Genomic DNA, 24,056 nt, shown 5'->3' on the forward strand with positions numbered 1-24,056 from the left:
GTTCACATTTGGATCCAGTTCACATTCTGAATCACTTCAGAGTATGATTTAGTTCATGTTCCAAATCGACTTACGTTCGAAATCTGTTCATATTCCAAATATATTGACATTATTTTCAGTTCAAATTATAATTCAGTAAAAACTCAGCATTAGTTCACATTCCTATTCAGTTCAAATTCAGAGCATGTCATCTCAAAACAGATAAGTTACTGGTTCTCCACTAGCATTAGACTCCTTAAGCAAGTCACTTGGCTCATTCAAACTCCTACGTTGTTCTTCACCTTCCTCCACAGTGTGTATGTGTGTGTATCAAAGTGAATTCCATAAAGATCAATGTGCACTTCACTATATCCACAAACACAGTACTTTCTCTAGAGACTATGATTTCTGTTACTATCACCCCTGCTATTCATCAGAAGCAACGTATAAAACAGAACCCTTCCATCCTTCAATGAGAATCTTGCGACCAGGCGAGGTTCAACCACTTCATGAATATAAAATAAACATAAAATAAAATAATGTTTTGTTGTCTTTTCTTTGTTTTTTTTCTTCAAAGTATAATCTTTGCTTGCCTCCCTCCAGAGCTGCCACATGGGTGAGGAGGACGAAGGGCAGTGTGAGGAGGGGGAGGAGCCGGCGTTTGAGGTGCGACAGACAGAGATGGTATGGGGGGAACCAGGGGCAGGGGACGGGGGGGCGGAGAGGCCACGCCCCCCCCTCGCAGTGAGGGCACACGACCAGCGCACCCAAGACACTCCCCCCAGCACCGCTGACACACACCCTACCTCTCTACTCCCCGCCGTCTCTGTATCATCATCTCTCTCTCTCTCTCTTTATTTCTCTCTCTCTCTCTCTCTCTCTCTCTCTCTCTCTCTCTCTCTCTCTCTCTCTCTCTCTCTCTCTCTCTCTGCTTCTCTCTCTCTCTGCTTCTCTCTCTCTCTACCCTTCTCTGTTTATTTGTATTTTATTCTCTCTCTTTCTCTATTTTCCTCTCTTTATCTGTATTTTTATTCTCTCTCTCCCTCCCTTCCTTCCCCTCACATGTCTATATTTTCTGTTGCTATGGTGACTGACTGTCTTGTGCAATCCTTTGCTGGACTCTAATCCGAGTGGTGTAGTGTAGTTTGAAGTCAGTGTGACCCCGTTTCCTCAGTGTGTGTTGAGGCAGAGCTCAACGCAAAAAAACCCAAACCCATGAGCTTGGAGGACGCAGATGTGCTGCAGCATCGCAACCTCCAACCCTGACAATCCAACCCTCGCAATTTAGAATATACCCTGGACTAGAGCGCCAGTGGCTGTACCACGTTCTCTCACCTGACGACAGACAACAATGTATTTCAATGTGTTTCCGATAGGGAAATGGTAACGATTTCTGTGCGGAACATGACCGGACCTTTCATATAGTCTATTCTATTAAGAGTCACTCTATTTCAACAAGTCTTTTCTCTTTCAATTGGAAGCTAAACTGTGTTCAGGTCTTTAAACGTCATGTTTGGCCCAAGCATCGTTAGGCTTCCCTGGCATATTTGTCAGGTGAGAGAATGGGAAACCATTCACTCTGTAGAAGTCAGGTTTTGATTCTAAGCTGCTGAAATTAGATATGTTATAGTTGTTAATAGTATTGGAAAGTGGCTTTAAGACCCAATACATAGCCCCTCATACACATTCTATAACTAGTGTATGTATAAAGTATGATATGTACATAGTATGTACTCACAGTATGTATATACTTGGAAAAGTAATGTTACGATTCTAGTTAAGGGTAACATTTGTGATGCGGTCAGCAGCAGCTAAAGAGGTTTCAGGGTTTCAGGGTCTCTCATCTCAGAGCCCACCTTCTGCTTTGGCTCTAGCTGTTTCGTCAAACCCTCCCCCACCTGCATATCACCTGTGTGACTCACCCAATCCTCGACCGCTGTTTGTACTCACCTCTTGATAACCTGTTAACCTCTTCAGGTTTGTGTTAATTGTTCAGCTGTGCTGTTAATTGCTACTCCGTCTCTGTGTGGAGTGGATCTCCAGTAACAGGTCCTCGCTCCTGTACTAAAACAAAGACTGCAGTAAAAGCCTGCGCAACAGTCAGCCAGGCATAAACCAATCATGGCTCACACACTTTCTCTCTCTCACAAACACAACCACGCGCGCGCGCGCGCGCGCACACACACACACACACACACACACACACACACACACACACATAGCACACACCCCAACACGCATAACACATCTCGACCCATAACCATGGATGATTGAAAACAACTAATAAATGACAACTTCAGATGTCATATTTAAATATCTTTAACATCATACAATGACAAAGGGAGGGAGGGAGAACAGGAGGGAGGAAGTGATCGAGGGAGGGAGGGATGGAGGGAGGAAGGGATGAAGCTGGGAGGGATGGGGGAGACAGTTCTGGATGCTGCTTTGGGTTATGGTATCTGCTGGAGGTTTGGTTCCTGTATAACCCCCTCTTCTCTATAGGATGGCTGTATTAGGAATCTGTACAGAGAATGCAGTCGGATGGAAACAATGCTGTTTTTGCTATTATAAATGTGTATATTTTAAATAGTATGACTTTATAAAGTTATGACAAACCTTTACCAAACAGTACATGATGAATGTCTGAACCGCTACACCTGAATACCCATTAATGAAATAGCTTATAGCAGTACATTATTACACAGTCAACATTAGAATAGTGCTACTATTAGCAAAGTGATATAATTAGCATACAGCCTCGATTAGCTTAGAGCCAACATCGGAACATTAGCATTTAGCTAATATTAGGACATGAGTCTTTCCTGCATGTTTGATCCATGAGCCAGAGTAGCATCCAGATGATAAACTGTCGATGAAACGTGCATGCATCTCATTGTGTTACCTGTACTGGCCTACGTGAACGTTTGTTTTCATCTGTGTGTGTGTGTGTGTGTGTGTGTGTGTGTGTGTGTGTGTATGTGTGTATGTGTTTTTATACTTGTGAGTTTATCCAGTGTCTTTACACACCTGCGTTTCTTCTGTGTGTTAACTTACACGTTTATTCACACGCTAATATAATCGTACGTCAGGCACACGTGTACCTGAATAAGTGTAAGTCTTACCAAACCCGGTGTATGTATGTCTACCAGAGCATGACTGTGTGCTCAGCATCTATAACTGTGTGTGTGCGTGTGCGTGTGTGTGTGTGTGTGTGTGTGCAGCAGTGTGAGTGTTGGGGGCAGTGCAGCTTCACTGGGCGGGGTTAAAGCCCCTCTCCTCTGCCCCTCCAGGATAAGGAGATGGAGAAGCAGAGGCTTCTCTACCAGCAGTCCCGCCTGCACAACCGCGGGGCTGCAGAGATGGTGCTGCAGATGATCAGCGCCTGCAAAGGTACGCACCGAGCTTCCTGTCGCCCGGCGGGCACTTCCTGCCCAGAAATTCAGTGTGTCCGATTTCTGTCAAAGTTTTGTTTTTTTCCATTTCCATTTCTTTTTTGCTTTGTGGGATTCTGATTGGTTAATGATGAGCATTTCCTGTGACAAGGATTCTGATTGGTTGATGAAGGGGTCACTTCCTGTCAAAGTTTTGTTTTCCCATTTCCATTTATTTTTTGCTTCGTGGGATTCTGATTGGTTAATGATGAGCATTTCCTGTGACAAGGGTTCTGATGGGTTGATGACGGTTTGTTTTTCTTCTCAGAACGTAATTGGAATTAAGATTTTGTTAAAATACAACTTTATCAAATCCCGTAGGAGAAATTAGTTTGTTGCAACAGCCTAGCACAACCCATAGGTCCTGAATGGTTAAATAGAGGGATACTTCCTGTCATTTGGGCTTCGATTGGTTAAGAGGAACCCCTCCTTGTCACATGGGCTACCAAACACAGATTTATGATAGTTATCAGGCTTTGGGGCAAGTTATAAATATTTATGAGTTCTGAAAATCTTGCCATGGGTTGAGTGTTCTCCTGTACACACACACACACACACACACACACACACACACACACACACACACACACACACACACACACACACACACACACACACACACACACACACACACACACATTCACAGTGCATGTCCCCTGTTTGTCCAGGTGAACCTGGAGCCATGGTTTCTTCCACACTCAAGCTGGGAATCTCCATCCTCAACGGAGGCAACTGTGACGTCCAGCATGTACACAGTACACACACACTCACACATAAACCCACACAACACATTCTGGGGTCCCTTCAAACTCGTAAAGTGCTCTTAAAGGGAAAGGAAAATGCACATCCTGCATCTGGATTCACTCTGATACTAATGTCTGACAAAAATGTGTCCCAAGAAGGGCAATTAATTTGCAGCTTTTTAATATATTGTCTTTCCTGTGTGTGTGTGCGTGTGTGTGCTTGCGTGCGTTTGTAGAAAATGCTGGAGTACCTGAAGGATAAGAAGGACGTGGGGTTCTTCCTCAGCATTCAGGCTCTGATGCAGACATGCAGGTACGGGGTCACATGGTGTTGGAGCTGACAGTCCATTGGTCGGTTTACCCACAGCAGTGAACCAATACTCATGCCGCAGCTGTTGACGCTACGAACACCTGAGACATGATTGTGCCAGACAAGGTGGCTTCTAGCTGGCTACTCCAAATACAGGACACAGGGGGTAGATGTTGAAACTGGTTTATTGCAGAGTTTTCAATAATAAATGCATGATGCATCCAGCAAGGTCTCAATCCTGCAAGGTAGGAAGTCTCCTGTATGTGTGTGGTTGACGGCTGGTTTAAGCAGCCTCACAGCCCCAGAGTCTGATCAGTCTGCCTTGGGCCAGGTGAGGCAGCTTAAACCAGCCGTCAACAACTCAACTATATACAATTATTAGTGCTGTCAGTTAAACATGTTTTTATCGCGCAATTAACGCAATATTTTATTTTTTTACTATTTTTTTTATTTCATTTTTTTTCCTTCGGCTCAAAACAAAGAAGCAGTAGCCTGACTGCTATGTTCGAGGCAGTATGTTTGTATGTTCATCGTTTAATTGCACTATAGGCTTTTTTTTGTATCGTGCTGTTTTGATCAGTATATGCCAATGTTGTTATCAATAAAAAAACATTTGCACAAGGCAAGCCGATGCACTTCTTCATGTTGATAAGAGCATTAAAATGAGAAAAATGAATGGGATAAAGAAATCAAGGGATATTTAGTATAGAAAAGAAATTTGTGAGTTAACTATGACATTAATGCGATTGATCGCGAATAAATATTTGAATCGCTTGACAGCACTAATAATAATGTATCCATGTAATTGTATATACATGTATTTATTGTGCACATGGCGTACTACAGTTGTCAACTGGTGGTCAGTTTGTAACCGAAGTGTTTGTGTGCATTCTCAGCGTTTTGGACCTGAATGCGTTTGAGAGACAGAACAAGGCAGAGGGGCTGGGAATGGTTTCAGAGGAGGGATCGAGTGAGTATGAACACCCTCACACACTCAGCCAAACACACAGGAGGAAACACACACACAGACACACACACACAAACACACGCATGCACGCACACAAACTGAAGAACTCGCATGCACGTGTCGTGCACACAGATTCATATACACGGGGGGGACGTGCTGGGTCCATGTGCATGTGGAGTCAAGTGTGCTGCGATACTGTTGATGTGACTGATCTCACTGAGGGGTGGAGTCCCTCAGAATCTCTGGTTGACTGTATTGACTTGGGTTTCCGATCTGTTGTTGTTGTTGTTGTTTGTATCGAACAGTTTGTTTCTTCCTCTCCTCCGTCTGAACTGTGGAGAGCATCATGTACTCACTGTATGTCTCTCTCTCTCTCCCCCTCCCTTCCTCCCTCACTCCCTCCCTCCCTCCCTCCCTTACTGCATCACTCTATCCCCCCCACCCCATACCCATGATATTGTTGATTTTACGGTTCACAGATATGACGCTAGAACGTGGTAAATACAAACCTGTTTCTCACATATTGTTATTTACGCTATTTTTCGCTTGCTCGCGCTTTCTTCCTTTTTACACCTCTCTCGCCACTGTCTTCTCGCTCTCTACTCCTGTTAGTTTCTTCCTTCCCGACCCGCCCTTCCCTTGCCGTCTGGCATGGGAAGGGTAATTAAAAAGCATTTAATTTGTCTCTTAAGGAGTCCATCGAAAACAACTTTAAAATCACTCACCGTTAACACTTTCCTTTAAAGGGCCCAGACTGAAGCATTTGAAGTGCTTCATCTCAATACAGAAACGTTTTTGTTTATCTGGTCTTCCCACAAGCAGGCTTTTGTTTGACGACTTTTATGGTTAAAACTCCAACTTTCATAGGAAAAAAATGCCATTTTTCATATATGTTTTCCATGTTTCAACCCGTAAAGTTTATAGGGCTGCTCCCACATAACACATCCTTTAAACACCTTGTGGAACTCAGTTAACTTTTACAATAAGATATGAACAGGGTTGACCTGATTGACGACATGTCCTGGAGTGATTCTAAAGAGGATTCTGATGGGTTCTCCTGCCGTGTTCTGAACTCTCTACATCCCATCCTTCAACTATACAAATGCATTTGTGAATCCTTCTGTGTGCATTCATTAATATTGAGACTGATCTGACTCCATATCCTCACTCCTAGATCAGATCTCTGCTAAAGACTATAAGAATAATATAAATAATCCTTGAAATTAATTGCAATCTCGGTACGAATTGAAATCCAAATCCATCTCCCCCTGAACTCGGACCATTCCATTCAACTCTAATATTGGCATCTTCACCACTCCTCATAAACACTCACCTCCATCCATGTTTCTCCTCATTACTCTCCATCTTTCTCGTCCTCAAATATGTAACTCGTCCTTATGGATCATTAAATCAGGTAAATTAAGGCAAATAAAATGGGCTAACGCAACGCTGTTGATTTCCTTAACAAGCGTTTTCTGTGTCGACGATCCTTTAATCCTAAATAATCCAGACCTTTTCCTTTCTTTCCTTGAGGAAGTCCCCTATGCATTTAATCTGTTTTTCCCTCCTCTCTTTGGTTGGCATGGATGGGGTTCATATTGTCCCAGGAGCATTCACTAAACCTACTGACGTATCGAACACGCTAACCCAGACGCTATACTAGTACCTACTAATCCCTACATTCTATATGTGTGTATGTGTGTGTGTGTGTTTGTGTGTGTGTTGGTGTGTGTGAGCTTTATTCATGGCTGAGATCTAAACTAATTTTCTTTTAAATGTAAGTCTCTCTGTCTTTCCAATGTTTGTATTTTTCAATGTGTTTCTTCACGTGCGCACGTCTCTCATATTCATAGTGTGGTGTACCCTGTTGTGTACCCATTTGTTGCTGTTGTTGTGTTACATTGTGGTATCATCCATGTCTGGTATTCGTGATGTGTTGTGTTGAGTAAACTTTGAAATGCATGTTGAGTTTGCTTTCTTAACTACTGCGTGACGGTACCTTACAGATAAATAAAAATAAATACTGATATACTGAGACTGATAATACTGATTTCAATATCTTGAAAAAAGATGAACAGATAGATTAATTCAGATGAACCCAACAAGGAAGTCGTTATGGAAGCTTGTCTTCCTCTTCATGTCTGTCTCTCTCTCTCTCAAGATGACAGACGGATGGACCATGTGTTTTAAAGGTCCTTTTTTGCCAACATACGCTAACAAAGATGCTAGGACTTAACCCAACTGACCAATAACATTCCTTTTCTCTTCTCATGTGCGTAGTCCATCCATATTGAACACAAAATGTTAAACATTTTGAATGTAAACACTCTTCTGCTTGTTGAGAACGGATGTTTAAAGGAGAATCCATGCTTTTTCTAATTGGGATTCTGCTAGAATACTGTGACATGTTTAACATAAGATTATGTTTAATATCATTTATAGGTATAATGTTAGGTTATAACAAATTTAAGGTACACGTCCTGACTCTAACCGTTATTCTTTGTTTCATACTTAACTTAAATCCTAAGAATTTTACCCCTTTATCTTTGTTGTGTGCCTCATGCTAGTTTAACAAGACAAACCATGTGAACCTGGCATTAATGAAATAAAAAATTACTTATACTTTTTGTTGTTTTATAGTTGTTTTGCTATTTTCATATCTAAGTGCTTTCATTCAAGTCAGTTGGATCCTGGAAAAAGAGAAAAGGGGATATATAAGTATTTTCTTGTAAAAAAACCCGATACTCCCTATTTTGACCGAAACACTTATGATAGGCTCACATGTTTACCCTTAACATACCTAATAGCTGATGTCCTCAGCGCTGTTTCTCCCCCTGCGTTGTGGTTCTAACACCCTCTGCTCACCGACCGCTGCCCAGAAACCGTAGCTCCCTTGCGGCCTACTTCACCGCAGGCTGGTGGTGGTTCTGTCCCCTGACTTGTGCCTCTGTGTCCAGATGAGAAAGTGATGTCGGACGACGAGTTTACCTGCGATATCTTCCGCTTCCTACAGCTGATGTGTGAGGGCCACAACAACGGTGGGTTGAAAAAATACATTGGAAGAGGTTATCATATGAACTAATGGGAAATGGTTTCAAGTACCCAAACATGGAATGTACATTGAAATTTTCTCTTTTTTATCATCGTCAAATCATCATTTATGTCCTATGAAATGTCATCATGACTCTGAAACAAACCCAAGAAACATTTATAACTATCATTATTTCTCAAAATACTTTATCAGTTATTATTATGTTGACATAATAGAAATGTGTCAATAACATCAGATAATATGAAACATCTCACTGCTGTGATCTTCTTTTCTCCAGACTTCCAGAACTATCTGAGGACTCAGACCGGCAGCACCACAACCATCAACGTCATCATTTGCACCGTTGACTACCTGCTTCGTCTTCAGGTAGCATGGTCCACTGCTGCCACTAGAGGGCGCTGGTGTCGCCTTTAACACCAGCGGGCCTGGGTGGAATAGACGGATGGAATTGCATGGTTAGGTTTCTTTAGCAAGACAGTGATGCAGCTAATAGTTAATCTATTGACATTTCTTATTTGAAAAGCATCTTTGAGTACTTAGAAAAGCGCTATAAAAAACAGATTAATTATTATTATTATTATTGGGGGTCTATTATGGCGCTTTAGAATTAATATTACTGAAGTCTATCTCTCCTCCCCCTGCTTCTCCCCTCCCTCCCCCATATCTCCTCATTCCCCCCCTCTACCATCTCTCCTCCTACGCCCACCCGCCCCCTGTAGGAGTCCATCAGTGACTTCTACTGGTACTACTCTGGAAAAGACATCATTGATGAGCCAGGCAAGAGGAACTTCTCCAAGGCCATGACGGTGGCCAAGCAGGTCTTCAACAGCCTGACAGAATACATACAGGTGAGGAGAAAGGGTATACACAGGTGAGTATACAGAATGTATGAAGTCAGAGATCAAAGTCAAATTCAGCTTTATTGTCAATGACTTCCCATGTGGGCATACAAAGCAATCGAGTAGACTTTTCTCTCCATCCCACGGTGAACAGATAAAGTGATGAAGTGATAAGACAAGACACCAGATAAGACAAGAAATGTCCTAACGCTAAATGTGAACATTAAAACATACAGCTGAGGAGATAGAATTGATAAAGATGAGGCGATAGAATATACACAGTTGAGGATACAGAGTATATTCAGGGGAGGAGGAGACAGAATACATGCAGGTGAGGAGACAAAATATATACATCTAAGATGATATAACGCATACAGGTGAGGAGCCAGAATATATAAAGGTGAGGAGCCAGAATATATACAGGTGAGGATGAGATAGACGGGTTTCATCAATGGGACATTTTGGTGAGTGGGAGCATTGCCTATGGTATGTTTAATAACTTTTGCCCAATGCTCTATCTGGGCCTTGATCGCTGTAGCTTTACCAGAAGTATCGTCATTAAGAGCAATGTGGAATTGGGAAAGTTCAGGAGAGCTGAGCTGACTCAGCATAATTGTAGATAATAAAGTCTGTGTGTGTGTGTGTGTGTGTGTGTGTGTGTGTGTGTGTCTCTCTCTCTCTTGCTCTCGCTCGCTCTCTAGGGTCCCTGCACCGGGAACCAGCAGTCTCTGGCTCACAGCAGGCTGTGGGACGCCGTGGTCGGGTTCCTCCACGTCTTCGCCCACATGATGATGAAACTAGCTCAGGTACGCACACCTCCCCACTAAACACATAGGACACATGTTAATGGGAACACCTCCCCACTAAACACATAGGACACATGTTAATGGGAACACCTCCCCTCTAAACACATAGGACACATGTTAATGGGAACACCTCCCCACTAAACACATAGGACACATGTTAATGGGAACACCTCCCCTCTAAACACATAGGACACATGTTAATGGGAACACCTCCCCACTAAACAAATAGGACACATGTTAATGGGATCACCTCCCCTTTAAAGGAGAACATTGGTATTTTCTCAACATGGATCCCTACGGAGAAATGCAAATTATTTCTGTACGTTTTGCGAGATCCGGTCTGTTTGTTGTTGTGTCTAACGCTCCGAAATCTTGTTGTTCAGGCTATGGAATCAGGTTTAAAGATTTGTCTTTTTTTAAGCTTTAGTTTAAGTGCATACAAGTTTAATCCCAGTCATATAGCGATAACACCACAAAAATGTGCGTTCCAAGGCTTTTTTTTATATGAAACCACACTCAACATCAATTTCACGTTGGCACCATTTGTATATTCTGGTAAAAACAGAAACAATAAAAAAAATCCCCAGATATAGTTCATTACAACGTTTGAATCAGTGTATCAGATGTCTGTTTTGTATAAACTAATGCTGCCATACTGTTCTTCACATGGTTCCTGCAGAGACAAGTATGTATTTATTATTCAATTCTTTAAATTTGTATTATTTTCAAAACCCTGACTTTTCAACCTACTTTTCCACACTTCTTTCCTTGGTTTTTTCCTCTCATGCCTGTTTCTGCTTCTGAGTGAACTGGAAGATCGAAGATGTCACTTTTAGTGTTCAACGGATGATAGTATTTATTTGCTTTCAACGGTTAATCGGGAATACATTTAATCTTCGGGTAATTTGGTCTGCTATTTTAACTGAGCTTCTCTGACTTTGAAAACCAAGCTACTGGAGTTCTCAGCATAGAAGGAATATTATAGTGTTAGCTCAGTGGCTAATTATTGTTAGCTCAGTTGCTTAGTATTGTTAGCTCATGGCTCAGTGGTGCGTTACTTTAATATGTTCACAATAACATCACAAATATTCTGAAACATCCCAATATCTGACATGAACCTTATGGTCAAATCTATGTATCTCCAAATAAATAACATCCCTTAAATATTTATTAATGCTGGACGATTCCTTTAAAACAGGCATACCACTTAATTTTATAATAAAATAAAAAATACATTAATATGCTAAAAATCAGACATAATTCGAGCAGACATAATTCCCCATAGATGGCAGAATCAACTTTCCTGAATTTATTTCTGTCTGACTAGACCCTTAACCCTTTCTTTCTTCTTCCTCATGCTTTTAAACAACAATAACAATAAAACCTCCCTACCTTACTAAATCCATCACCCTGATGAGAGCTCTGCATTGATAGTGTGTAGTTTGTGATTGCAGTTTGTGTGTTAACTGTTTGTGCGGCTTAACATGGAACTAACTGTGTGAAGTTTGGAATTTTGTAATCATATAATTTAATATGAATACATTTTGCCTTAAATTAAACCATTGAGTTATTAGGGAGGAGAATTTCACATAGCACTTAACAAATACAATTTTTTAAATGTGTATCCGAGGCATCCTTTTTTTAGGTAATTAAATATCCATTTTAAACCATTTTAAAGTTTATAATGAGATATTTTGTTTCTGAACTTTAGCTTCTTTAAATCTTCTACAAATTTTGGTTTGCAAGAATCGGATGTGTGTCTATTAAATGTATCCGATAAATACTACACTGATTTATCTACGAATGACAAAACACTTAATTATTTTTAGCTTCTCGGATATTTCGAGAAACTAAGAAGCATTAAATGGGCTAAGCATTACATGTTGGTTGGTGACATGTTTGTTCTCGTGTGTAACCCGTCAGATGCACCCTGATTCTGGACAACGGAATGCCGTAAGAATCTGTGCTCCCCCAACGTCACCCCCTTACATATTTATGTTCTCGCCTCTTCCCGTCCTCGTGATTTGGGCAGACTAGCGGAAAATTCCACTCAGTTTTTCCCCTCTAGCCTCCTTAAAGTTAGACTTTTACTCCTGGTTCTTTACATTGAGAATACCCCATAGACCTACTTTGGAAGTACCATCACTCCTTCCTATGGTTCGTATTTATCCGTTAAGTGGACTGACCCAAAAGGGAAGTACTTTCTCATGCATCAGTTAAATGTCAGGGTAAGTGAATTGAATCTCAGATAACCTAGTTGTTTAATTACATTGCTTTCTGGTGGAATTTTCCTTCTATGCCTTCATCCTCATCATCATCATCATCGCCCCTTAATTTGCCGGTCATTAATTAGCTATGGCCTAGAATAACGTTTTATACTGCTTACACTACGAGCTTCAACTTAGAAGTCACCAAAGCCACTCTTACACTTGTCATTTCAAGTGGAACGCATAAATCTGGACAGAATGTCAGTTGGCACCAAACAACGCATCAATTGGATGTGAATTATTTTGAGAGCTGCTTACCTAGCTAACCTATTAACTAATATCACTAAATAGTGATATTGCACACGAGCGGTCTGAACTGAAATGATCAGAGTAAGAGGCTGTGGATAAGACTTATTAATTAACCAAACACATGAGGAATGGCTGCTGGCTGGGTCTTTGACAAGTGTTCCTCCCAACCTACCAGTAGGGCAACGACGAATATACGGTTCAACTTGGTTATCTAATAAAACTTGGTGCATAGAAAACATTTAGCTTCGCTCTATAAGAATACTTATCCTGTCTATGCGTACCATTTATCATGTTGTATTTTATGTGTATTTAACAGTTGCATTAGTGCTGCCCCTGCTGACGTAATAATGTAGCACAAAGTGACCCACTATGTGGTGCCGGTGTGGTCCTAGATGTTTTCATGTGCCCATGTTGGTCTTACAGCTAGATGTTGCTATCCTCGTAACTCCTCCAGTAGTTCCGTCCTTATCTTCATTCATTAGTGCAGTCCCTGAGAGCACTTATATCAGTGCTGCTTATGGTTATGCTTATTATGTTATCAAGTCGGGTTATGTGCTTCTCATGCATATGGTGAAGGCTGCAGTAAGATATCGATTTTAATACAGTGTTAAATGTCTGTCTGGCAGTCCATCTATAATACCCATACCCCACCCCAAGTAGTGTTTAACGCTTCTAATGCATTTGGAGAAGGCTACAGTAAGATATATATTTAGCATATAAATGTTATAGTTTTAAATATCTGGCCATCCCATCACGTTTAGAGACTAAGGAGCTGACGTGTAAAAACAATCCTGTTTATGATTTGAAAATGCAACCCAAGGATCTTTTCTGGAGTAGAACGGACTCTGAGGTAGAGTGTCCAAAAGTATTTTATCTTAAGTGTTTGTAGATGAGTACAATTTAATCATCTTGCAATTTGGCTTGGGGTCAGGGAACTTGTCTCAATGTATACCCTGGAAATGCGTAGGTAGTCACTTGATTAGCTGAGAGGTGTCACAATGCCATTTTTGTTTTCTTCGATCCAACGTTAGAGCTTGAAATGTCTCCAGACATTCAGGATCTTGCCAGTGGAGGTGTAGTTATGAGGGATGGTTTAAAAAATAACTGTCAAAGTGGAAACACAATACAGAGCTTATTCCTGCACAATTTTGGTCTTGTTAGGACTCGATGTTAATCATTCCATGAAGTTGACGATATTGAGTTTTCTCTGCGAACTGTGTGTGTGTCTGTGCTGATGTTTGTGTTTTGTAGGACTCGAGTCAGATCGGTCTTCTGAAGGAACTGTTGGACCTCCAGAAGGAAATGGTGGTGATGCTGCTCTCTCTACTTGAAGGTGAAATTCCGGCACTAGCTCTCTTGAGTTGATCCTGTTATACACACACTCTGTGGTATTCACAGACAAGTGACCTCATCCTCCCTAACCCTCACCTCTTCTCCTCCTCCTCTCCTTCGCTCCACATTCTCTCCCCTCTTCCGCCTTCTCTCCTCTCCTCCCCTCTCAACTCTCTTCCTCTCCTCTCCTCATCTCCTCCCCTCTCGTCTACTACCCACTCTCTTCCCTTCTCTCCAATCCACTCTCCTCCCTCCTTCCCTCTCTCCCCTCCTCCTGTCCCGTCACCACTCCTCCCCTCTCCTCCTCCTCTCCTCAGGCAACATTGTGAACGGTACCATCGCCAGACAGATGGTGGACATGCTGGTGGAGTCCTCCAGCAACGTGGAGATGATCCTCAAGTTCTTCGACATGTTCCTCAAGCTGAAAGACATTGTGGCGTCGGACGCATTCCGCGACTACGTCACCGACCCTCGCGGCCTCATCTCCAAGAAGGACTTCTCCAAGGCCATGGACAGCCAGAAGCAGTACTCCCCGTCGGAGATCCAGTTCCTGCTCTCCTGCTCCGAGGCAGACGAGAACGAGATGATCAACTTCGAGGAGTTTGCGGACCGCTTCCAGGAGCCGGCCAAGGACATCGGCTTCAACATCGCCGTGCTGCTCACCAACCTGTCGGAGCACGTCCCGCACGACACGCGGCTGCAGAACTTCCTGGGACAGGCCGAGAGCGTCCTCAACTACTTCCGGCCCTTCCTGGGTCGCATCGAGATCATGGGCGCCAGCCGCAAGATCGAGCGTATCTACTTTGAGATCAGCGAGGCGAACCGCAACCAGTGGGAGATGCCGCAGGTCAGGGAGTCCAAGAGGCAGTTCATCTTCGACGTGGTGAACGAGGGCCAGGAATCCGAGAAGATGGAGATGTTCGTCAACTTCTGCGAGGACACCATCTTTGAGATGAACATCGCCGCCTCCATCTCGGAGCCGGAGCCGGAGGCGGAAGAGGACGACGACGAGGAGGAGCCAGGGGAAGGAGGAGGAGGAGGAGGAGGGAACGAAGTGGAGTCGGGAGACGGGGACGAGGCCAACGGGGAGGAAAAACCCCCGGAGTCCAGCTCGGCCTTCGCCGACTTCCTGAAGAGCGTGGTGCTCTTCCTCAACATGTTCACCTTCCGCAACCTGCGCCGCAAATACCGCAAGCTGAGGAAGATGACGGTGAAGGAGATAGTGGTGGCGCTGGTCACCTTCATCTACACGGTGCTCATGGGCGTCCTGCTGTTCGTCTACAGCGTGTGCAAGGGCTTCTTCACCCTCATCTGGAAGGTGCTGTTCGGCGGCGGGCTGGTGGAGGGCGCCAAGAAGATGACGGTGACCGAGATCCTGGCCAGCATGCCCGACCCGACGCAGGACGAGGTCCACGGCGACCTGCCGCCCGAGCCCGGAGCCCGGGTGGTACAAGACGCCGACGGCGCCGGGGACCAGGAGGCGGCGGAGGGGGAGGAGCAGGAGGAGGACCGGGAGGAGCGAGGGGAGGGCTCCCAGGCCGGCCCCGAGAAGCCCGGCGGGCTGGGAGACTTCGGCGAGACGACCCTCGAGGAACCCCCGACGCCGGAGGGGACCCCGCTGCTGAAGAGGAAGCTGGTAAATAGGGGCGTCTGGCAGGCCGTCGGGGGGGGGGCGGAGCCGATGGGGGTCATGATGAATTTCGGTCTGTCCTCGATAACCTCTCTTCAAACAGCAGGCGGCCGCGAGGAGCGGAGAGGGAGCCGACGGAGGAGAGCCTCAACCAGAGGCTGAAGTCGCTCCAGAGACCGAGAAAGCAGAGTAGGTTTGCTTGTATCGAACATGCCGAGAGAGTTCGGTTTGATAAATCGGTCAATCTTCCGTTAGCTCGATCTCATTCCCTCTCTTTTAATCGTTACTATTTAGTCGTTTTAGCATGTGCTTTCATGCAAGGTGAGATGTAGATGCTTGTCGAGGAGCCAGGTAGGGGTTGGGGTCTCATTGCCCAGAAATATCTGCATGTTTGGCTCCTTTTCTTCCTTCCCTTGCTTCTTCTTCTAGCTTATTTGAACAGTGTATGTTCCAAGCAAACACAGAGTTAACGCACCTTCACCGTCCTTGCAGTGCGGAGAACGGGGAAAAGGAGAAGGCGGTGCCTGAGGTGGAGGTGAAGGCGGAGGAGCCGGAGCCAGAGCCCGAGGAGGAGGTGGTGAAGACCAAACCCAAGAAGGAGAAGAAGTCGGCCGGAGAAGGCTTCGAGCTGTGGAACGAGTTGGACGTGCAGAGGAACAAATTCATGGTGAGATCGGTGGAGCACTGTCAACGTCGGAGCGTATTAAACATTTTTAATGTCTAAAGGTATAGAAATATCCAGATGAAAAAAAAAGATGAAGATGTTGGTGGCGTCTGTATTGAGTGATTTGTTAAAACAAAAGTAAAACAAAAAAAAGAAGACTTTTTCCCCCCACTAGACATTGTGAAACTCTTCAGACTCCAGCTGGGTACCAGAACAGAATATGTTTTATTGTTCCCTTGTTATAATCAGAGGATGTTTGATTTGAAATAAACACTTTTTGGCTCCTCTTTTTGTTCCCTCTTTCCTTCCAGAACTATCTGTCTCGTAACTTCTACAATCTGCGCTTCCTCGCCCTCTTCGTTGCCTTCGCTCTCAACTTCATCCTGCTCTTCTACAAGGTCAGGGTCAGGGGGTTTTACCACTTAACACCCTATCCGCTAAACCCTCCAGCTCACTATTATAATAACTCATTCTGTTTTAAGAGTTGATCAACAGGAAGTATGAGTTCAAAATGGACTCCGATCAAGCAGTTTGGCACGAAGCCCTCTGCAGCCTCTTCCTGTGTTCTCCTGAACGTCCCGTCCCCCCCTTACAGGTCTCCGACGGCTCCCGGGGTGGCGATGACGACGAGGACGGCTCCGGTATGTTCGAGGGGTCCGGTATGTTCGAGGGCTCCGCTATGTTCGAGGGGTCGGGCGCGTTCGAAGGCTCGGCTCTGTTCGAGGGCTCGGCGGCTTTCGACGGCTCGGGGGCCGAGGAGGACGGCTCGGGGATGGACGGGGAGGGAGAGGAGGAGGAGGAGGAGGAAGGCCCGGTGTTCTTCTTCCTGGAGGAGAGCACGGGCTACATGCAGCCCACCATGTCGTTCCTGGCCGTCTTCCACACCGTCATCGCTGTCCTCTGCATCATCGGGTACAACTGTCTCAAGGTGCCGTACGCAGAAGACGAATCCCCGTGTCTGTCGGTCTGTCCGTCCGTCTGTCTCTTGATCACGGTTCTGACCCAGTGTCTCCGCCTCAGGTTCCCCTGGTGATCTTTAAGAGGGAGAAGGAGCTCGCCAGGAAGTTGGAGTTCGACGGCCTCTACGTTACCGAGCAACCGGAAGATGACGACATCAAGGGCCAATGGGACCGACTGGTTCTCAACACCCCGTAGGGACACCTGAGACCCCTGATACACACACACACACACACACACACACACACACACCTGATACACACCCACACACACACACCTGATACACACCCACACACACACACCTGATATTCACACACCTACACACACAACTGATATTTACATAAACATACACCCACACACACACACACAACTGATATACAAAAACCTGCTATATACACGTCTATACAAAAAAGCTGATATAGATACACCTTTGCACACCTGACATACATACACCTGGCTGTACAAACACACATATGCAGCTTTATTACCATAGACACACTGTACATTTATACAAATATAGTTGGATGAACGGATGAACTCGATGAATGGAGGTAGTGTATAATAATAATAATTATATAGTGGCCAAAGATTTTAAATGACAACAACGTAAGGCATTTACTTGATAACCTGTGTGTGTCCTGTCTTCCTTTTCCTCTACCATCAGCTCATTCCCAAACAACTACTGGGACAAATTTGTAAAGAGAAAGGTACGGTCCCACCTGTTTGAAACAGCGTTACCCCATTAGCCTGGCAGATGTCTGGGAGCATGTGATTGGTTGACGTCCCATTCATGTGGTGTGTGTGTGTGTGTGTGTGTGTGCAGGTTCTGGACAAGTACGGAGACATCTACGGCAGGGAGAGGATCGCTGAGCTGCTCGGTATGGACCTGGCATCGCTAGACGTCAGCGCCATGACTCACGAGAAGAAACCAGAACCAGACAGCTCCATGTTCAGCTGGTATTCAACCCTACTTTACACTATTGTCCTTGTGTTGTATGTCGTCTTCTAACTCCATGTGCTGATGCCTTTCTTGGCCACATCTCTCTTGGAAAAAAAACTAGAGATAATTGTTCATTGAGCAGTCCCAGGGTAGTTATTAAACCCATTTTTTTATGAAAGTATTAACTACTGCTTAATCTCATCCTCCATAGGATCACAGCCATCGACATCAAATACCAGATCTGGAAGTTTGGAGTGGTGTTCACCGACAACGTAAGTACGGGAAGGTGTGGTCACCGTGACAACAGCCCGGACCCGCTGCTGATTGGTTCGTCGGTGGTCACCGGCTCTGTTTGTCCCTTCAGACCTTCTTGTACCTGTGCTGGTACATGCTGACGTCCCTGCTCGGGCACCACAACAACTTCTTCTTCGCTGCTCACCTGCTGGATATCGCCATGGGCGTCAAGACGCTGCGCACCATCCTGTCGTCGGTCACCCACAACGGGAAACAGGTGCGGAAACGGCCCCCATTCGCCCACATCGTACCAGGCTGTCCTAGAGCTGCACAACGTATCGATTTTTTATCGCGATGACGATATTGGCGTCCCACGATGACGCGTAGTGTTCTCGCGATATTTTCGCGATTTTTTTTTTGAATGATGCATCCACAAAAAAATGAAAACCAAAAAAGAAACGAGCCCCGACCAAGCAGTATACGTCTGCGTGAGTCCATCCTGCACACAGCGGCGCGAAGCCTGAAAAAGGGGGGAGGGGGGGCGTGGCCTGGCGGCAATTTGCCGCTGAGCACAGTGTGTGGCTCCTACCACTAGGGGGTGGTAGAAATTCGAACGATTTTTTTTTTCAATGAATAATCGTGGTAAATAATCGTGATAGCAATATTGATCAAAATAATGATGATGATCATTTTGGCAATAATCGTGTAGCCCTAGGCTGTCCCCATCCCTCAGAGGGGAACTGGGGTGCCCATGCACACAGGGGGGCAGTGGCCCCAGAGATAGAGCAGATCTTCCGGCAACCAGGTGGTTGCTAGTTCGATCCCCGGCTCCTCCTAGCAAGACCCCTGACCCTCACTGCTCCTGACCGGCTGGCGGTGGCCTTGCATGGTTGACGCCCCCTTTAATGTCTGCATCGGTGTGTGAATGGGTGAATGTGACGCGCTGATTGTAAAGCGCTTTGAGGTGCAACAGGGTAGAAAAGTGTTTCATGCATGCACGCCATTTACACGACCTTGCAAAGACATGGATGTTAAATGAAGAAATGTTTGTGGTTTAATAGTATATGACGTTAAGTATGTGTGTTCATAGCTGATGATGTAATGTGCGTGCGTTAATAGCTGATGATGTAATGTGCGTGTGTGGGTTAACAGCTGATGATGTAATGTGTGTGTGTGTGTGTGTTAATAGCTAATGATGTAATGTGTGTGTGTTAATAGCTGATGATGACGGTGGGCTTGCTGGCCGTGGTGGTCTACCTCTACACCGTGATCGCCTTCAACTTCTTCAGGAAGTTCTACAACATGAGCGAGGACGAGGACGAGCCCGACATGAAGTGTGACGACATGATGACTGTGAGTATCAGCTATGGATATCCCTTCTAGGTATTGATCAGCCATGCCGCTGATCAGGGCTGATAGGAGGGTATGACTAACGGTATCAGGAGCGGATGGGGTTCCTTCTACTGAATGGAGGACAGATAGATAATGTACGCGTGGGTGGATGAGTAAATAGACAGATTTTGATCCTTATATTAATCGAACTAAGGCATGATTCAATCATTAATCATATCAACATTTTCTTTATCAAGCTCTCTTAAAATGTAATCCAATAATGACCATGAAGATGACCGTTAAGGATTGACGATGAGCCCTCCCCACAGTGCTACCTGTTCCACATGTACGTGGGCGTGCGTGCCGGCGGCGGCATCGGTGACGAGATAGAGGACCCGGCGGGTGACGAGTACGAGCTGTACCGCGTGGTGTTTGACATCACCTTCTTCTTCTTCGTCATCGTCATCCTGCTGGCCATCATCCAGGGTACGCCCGTGGCCCCGGCCTCCCTCTGTTACCCCTGGTAACCGCCTGTATCCTCTGTTGCCCCTGGTAACCAGCGGTACTCCGTTACCCTGGTTAGCCCCGGTTGTCCCCTGTCATCCCCTATGACCCCGGTGACCCACTGTAATCCCGGTTTCCCTTTTTTAACCTCTGTTACCACGGTTACCCTCTGTTGATATCAGTAACACTTTGGTCCCCTGGCTACCCTCTGGTTTCCCTGGTTACCGTATCTACGGTTGCCTGTTTGTGTCCAAGAGAAACTGATGAAAAATGTCCTCGATATAGATTATATTACAATGGATGTGTGTGACTGTAAGTGACATCTGTGTGCGTCTACTCAGGTCTGATTATCGACGCCTTTGGAGAGTTGAGAGATCAGCAGGAGCAAGTCAGAGAGGACATGGAGGTAAGACATACCTGTCTGTCTGACAACCGGTCTCTCTGTCTACCTGGCTGGCTGCCTGACTACATGTCTGGCTGGTTGTTGTTTTTTAACTCATGCTGTCTCATTGACTCTCTCTCTGCCCCCTCTCTATCCTCATCTATCGCTCACGCTTTCTCTCTCTCTCTCTCTCTCTCTCTCTCTCTCTCTCTCTCTCTCTCTCTCTCTCTCTCTCTCTCTCTCTCTCTCTCTCTCTCTCTCTCTCTCTCTCTCTCTCTCTCTCTCTGCAGACTAAGTGCTTCATCTGTGGTATTGGCAGTGACTACTTTGACACGACTCCTCACGGATTTGAGACTCACACCCTTGAGGAACACAACCTGGCCAACTACATGTGAGTTACACTCTTACTGCTACTCTGTGTGTTGGTGTGTGTGTGTGAGTGTGCCTGTGTCTGTTTCTGTGTGCTTGCGTCAGAAATGATGTGTGTGGGCGTGTGCGTGCTCGTGTGCGTGCGTGTGGGTGTGAGTGGTAGCTGTAATGATGTGTCCGTTTCTCTCAGGTTCTTCCTGATGTATCTCATCAATAAAGATGAAACGGAGCACACTGGACAGGTGAGAAACAAACCTGACCAATACACTGTAGTTAACTAAATGAAACCAAACTTACCCTAACCTTACCTAGCCAAACACAAACCTAATAACCTTACCTAGCCAAACACAAACCTAATAACCTTACCTAGCCAAACACAAATCTAATAACCTTACCTGGCCAAACACAAACCTAATAACCTTACCTGGCCAAACACAAACCTAATAACCTTACCTGGCCAAACACAAACCTAATAACCTTACCTAGCCAAACACAAACCTAATAACCTTACCTGGCCAAACACAAACCTAATAACCTTACCTGGCCAAACACAAACCTAATAACCTTACCTGGCCAAACACAAACCTATTAACCTTACCTAGCCAAACACGAACTGTGGTCTTTTATATAAAATGATGCGTTTAAAAAACAACATAAACTCCTCCTCCTCCTCTGCTGTGATTGGCTGTCGCCTCTTTCTCTATATCTCTCCTGATTGGTTGTCTGCTCTCCTCTCTCCCAATTGGCTTTCGTGTAGGAGTCGTACGTGTGGAAGATGTATCAGGAACGATGTTGGGACTTCTTCCCTGCCGGCGACTGCTTCCGCAAGCAGTATGAAGACCAGCTTGGATAACTCCCCTCTCCTCTGTGTGCAACCGCCAGGGAGGGAGAAGAACAGAGGAGGAGGAAGGGAGGGAGAGAGGAAGGAGGGGGCAGGTGGGAGAGGAGAGGGTTACAATTCTAGGAAGATCGGTGGTCCCTTTCTCTCTCTCCTTCTCTGTGTTTCTCTCTCTTTTCCCTCGAAGCTATGCACCCTTCAACTGCACTATTCTTACTGTTACCGCGACAACTAGAGATTTCGATGAAATTATTTTGACAGAGATTGACCTGAGACGGAGATGGACGGTGGAGTCGCTGAGGACGCGTCAGAGCGAGACAATTAAAGAAGTCTGGGCCTGGTTTTATCGCTGTAAATACAATACCTTGGCCTTTTCTTTGCCTGTATAAAATAGCCTTGACTACCCCACCTGTTACACATGCAGCTGCCTTGTCCGTCTCGCTGAACACCGTAGAACACTTGATCTGGATCGAGGAGAGCCTGTATCCTACCACATATATATATATAGTTTCAAAAAGGATACAAAAGTATTCAGAACTTATTTATTAACGTGGTGGTGTATTATTATTTATGCTGCCCATACCAGACGTCTGGTATTCAGATTTGAGATCGTAGGGAAGAAAGAGACGATTTCATTGACGATTTGAAGTAGTGCTTCGGGTGTCCACTAGAGGCAATCACTCTCTCTTCCGCGCTGCACAAACGTTCAACCCTGACACCTTAATGACAACCCCCACCATGACCCACATGTGATTGACAGCTGTCAGTGAGATGATGGATGACCTGCCCCACTGTGTCACGGCAGGGGGGTCCACACTTTAAAGTCTTACCAGTCTTGACTAGCACTATGAGGTTCCTTTTTGCTGTTAAGATGACACAAAAGCACACACACACACACACACACACACACACACACACACACACACACACACACACACACACACACACACACACACACTCTCTCACAGAGGACACCCAGTTTCTGTCTTTATTATTTACATAAAGATCCACTTGTAGGACGGCGACCATCGTGTTCGGGTTCAGGTGGTTGACTGTTCGGTTTGTGACCCTATATTTCTCGCGAGTGCATTGAAATAAGAATTTCAGGTGTTTCAAATGTACCCCCGTTGGCCTCCGGGCCGCGCCTACAACTGACAAAGGACTAGGTCGCCCTTGTGGCCTTGCTGACATATTTTACATAAATTATAGATGCATATATATACACAAATATATGTATATATATATATAAATATATTTTATTCTTTTTTTGGGGGCGTAGAATTCAGAACATTCAACCCCTTCCTTGCAACCTTAGTTGGAGGTGAAATATACACTTATTATTTATGAACTGACCTTGTGTTCCTAATAAGGGCAACAGGAAGTGATGTATCAAATTTCACACTCGGTTTGTAGATTTAGCTTTGGTGTTTTTACGAGTAGTGTTTTTATGACGTGGAGGAAAAGAGACAAAAAACAGCATATAACTTTTTAATTTTTTCGTCAGTGCTTCTCGATTTAAGAGCAAGCGACGAGCCAATCGCACGGACAGGCATTGTCTGGCGTTGCCACGGTGGAAGGCATACCCACCTAGTCTCTCGCTCCCATCTTGAGTTTCAACATCTAGCCATCATCATCAGACGTTATGAATCATATCTTGATTCAATTTACGTCAAATTTGCTGATTGGGGGGCGTGTCCTGGTGTGCGCGTCTCAAGCCACAGACTAGCTTAGCACCGCTGACCAGAGAGCCCTGCGACTGAACCTCGTGTTTCAAACCAAGATAAATAAAAACAGATTATTTTAAGATGACCTGCCTGTCGACTTCCTGTCCCTTCTTTTCTTTCTGTCTTTCTCTCTTGTTCCTTGTGGTTACTGTCCTGCGGTGATGTGATGTGTGTTTATCAGTTTCAGAAGATCTGATATCAACTGTAGGTGGCAGGCTTTGGTGGATCTATGGTGCTTTGCCTCCCTAATTTACAAATTCCTAAGATATAACGCAATGTACATTATAAGTATAGATATTTCTTTTTGCTTTTCCACACCACCCTGCAACTACCTCTTACCCCCAATACGTCTTCTGCCCAGGTGAAAATATCTAGAGCCGCGAAATGGTAGTGGTTAATACAAATAATGCATAGGCTTGCGACCCCTGCTGTTTAAAAAGGCAAGGTACATACATTTTATGCAGGCCAATCCCAGGCATGAATAAAAACCAAGCAAGCATCTGTCAG

General features: G+C 44.9%; 1 protein-coding gene across 11 annotated transcripts in view; it reads left to right on the forward strand.

Annotated features, from left to right (window-relative positions):
* The window catches only part of ryr1b (ryanodine receptor 1b (skeletal)), a 96,824-nt gene extending 73,190 nt beyond the window's left edge, over positions 1-23,634 (forward strand). For 4 of the 11 annotated variants that reach the window (XM_030381808.1, XM_030381813.1, XM_030381810.1 and 1 more), the window contains 27 exons: positions 583-663; positions 3,270-3,369; positions 4,079-4,158; positions 4,390-4,466; positions 5,360-5,433; positions 5,910-5,927; positions 8,388-8,468; positions 8,760-8,848; positions 9,202-9,330; positions 10,023-10,127; positions 13,895-13,976; positions 14,293-15,611; positions 15,709-15,794; positions 16,098-16,272; positions 16,581-16,667; positions 16,865-17,197; positions 17,290-17,420; positions 17,891-17,933; positions 18,050-18,183; positions 18,378-18,438; positions 18,531-18,677; positions 19,619-19,753; positions 20,062-20,218; positions 20,578-20,642; positions 20,909-21,009; positions 21,178-21,229; positions 21,745-23,634. In XM_030381808.1, coding sequence (XP_030237668.1) covers positions 583-663; positions 3,270-3,369; positions 4,079-4,158; positions 4,390-4,466; positions 5,360-5,433; positions 5,910-5,927; positions 8,388-8,468; positions 8,760-8,848; positions 9,202-9,330; positions 10,023-10,127; positions 13,895-13,976; positions 14,293-15,611; positions 15,709-15,794; positions 16,098-16,272; positions 16,581-16,667; positions 16,865-17,197; positions 17,290-17,420; positions 17,891-17,933; positions 18,050-18,183; positions 18,378-18,438; positions 18,531-18,677; positions 19,619-19,753; positions 20,062-20,218; positions 20,578-20,642; positions 20,909-21,009; positions 21,178-21,229; positions 21,745-21,840 — 4,038 coding nt within the window. In that variant the 3' untranslated portion in view covers positions 21,841-23,634. The remainder of the gene's footprint in view (positions 1-582; positions 664-3,269; positions 3,370-4,078; positions 4,159-4,389; positions 4,467-5,359; positions 5,434-5,909; positions 5,928-8,387; positions 8,469-8,759; positions 8,849-9,201; positions 9,331-10,022; positions 10,128-13,894; positions 13,977-14,292; positions 15,612-15,708; positions 15,795-16,097; positions 16,273-16,580; positions 16,668-16,864; positions 17,198-17,289; positions 17,421-17,890; positions 17,934-18,049; positions 18,184-18,377; positions 18,439-18,530; positions 18,678-19,618; positions 19,754-20,061; positions 20,219-20,577; positions 20,643-20,908; positions 21,010-21,177; positions 21,230-21,744) is intronic. The other 7 variants (XM_030381814.1, XM_030381819.1, XM_030381817.1 and 4 more) reach the window with 4 other exon arrangements.
* The last annotated feature ends 422 nt before the right edge of the window (positions 23,635-24,056 follow it).

Source organism: Gadus morhua, chromosome 16 (genome assembly GCF_902167405.1).
Source record: "Gadus morhua chromosome 16, gadMor3.0, whole genome shotgun sequence".
In the NCBI taxonomy this organism is placed as follows: Eukaryota; Metazoa; Chordata; class Actinopteri; order Gadiformes; family Gadidae; genus Gadus; species Gadus morhua.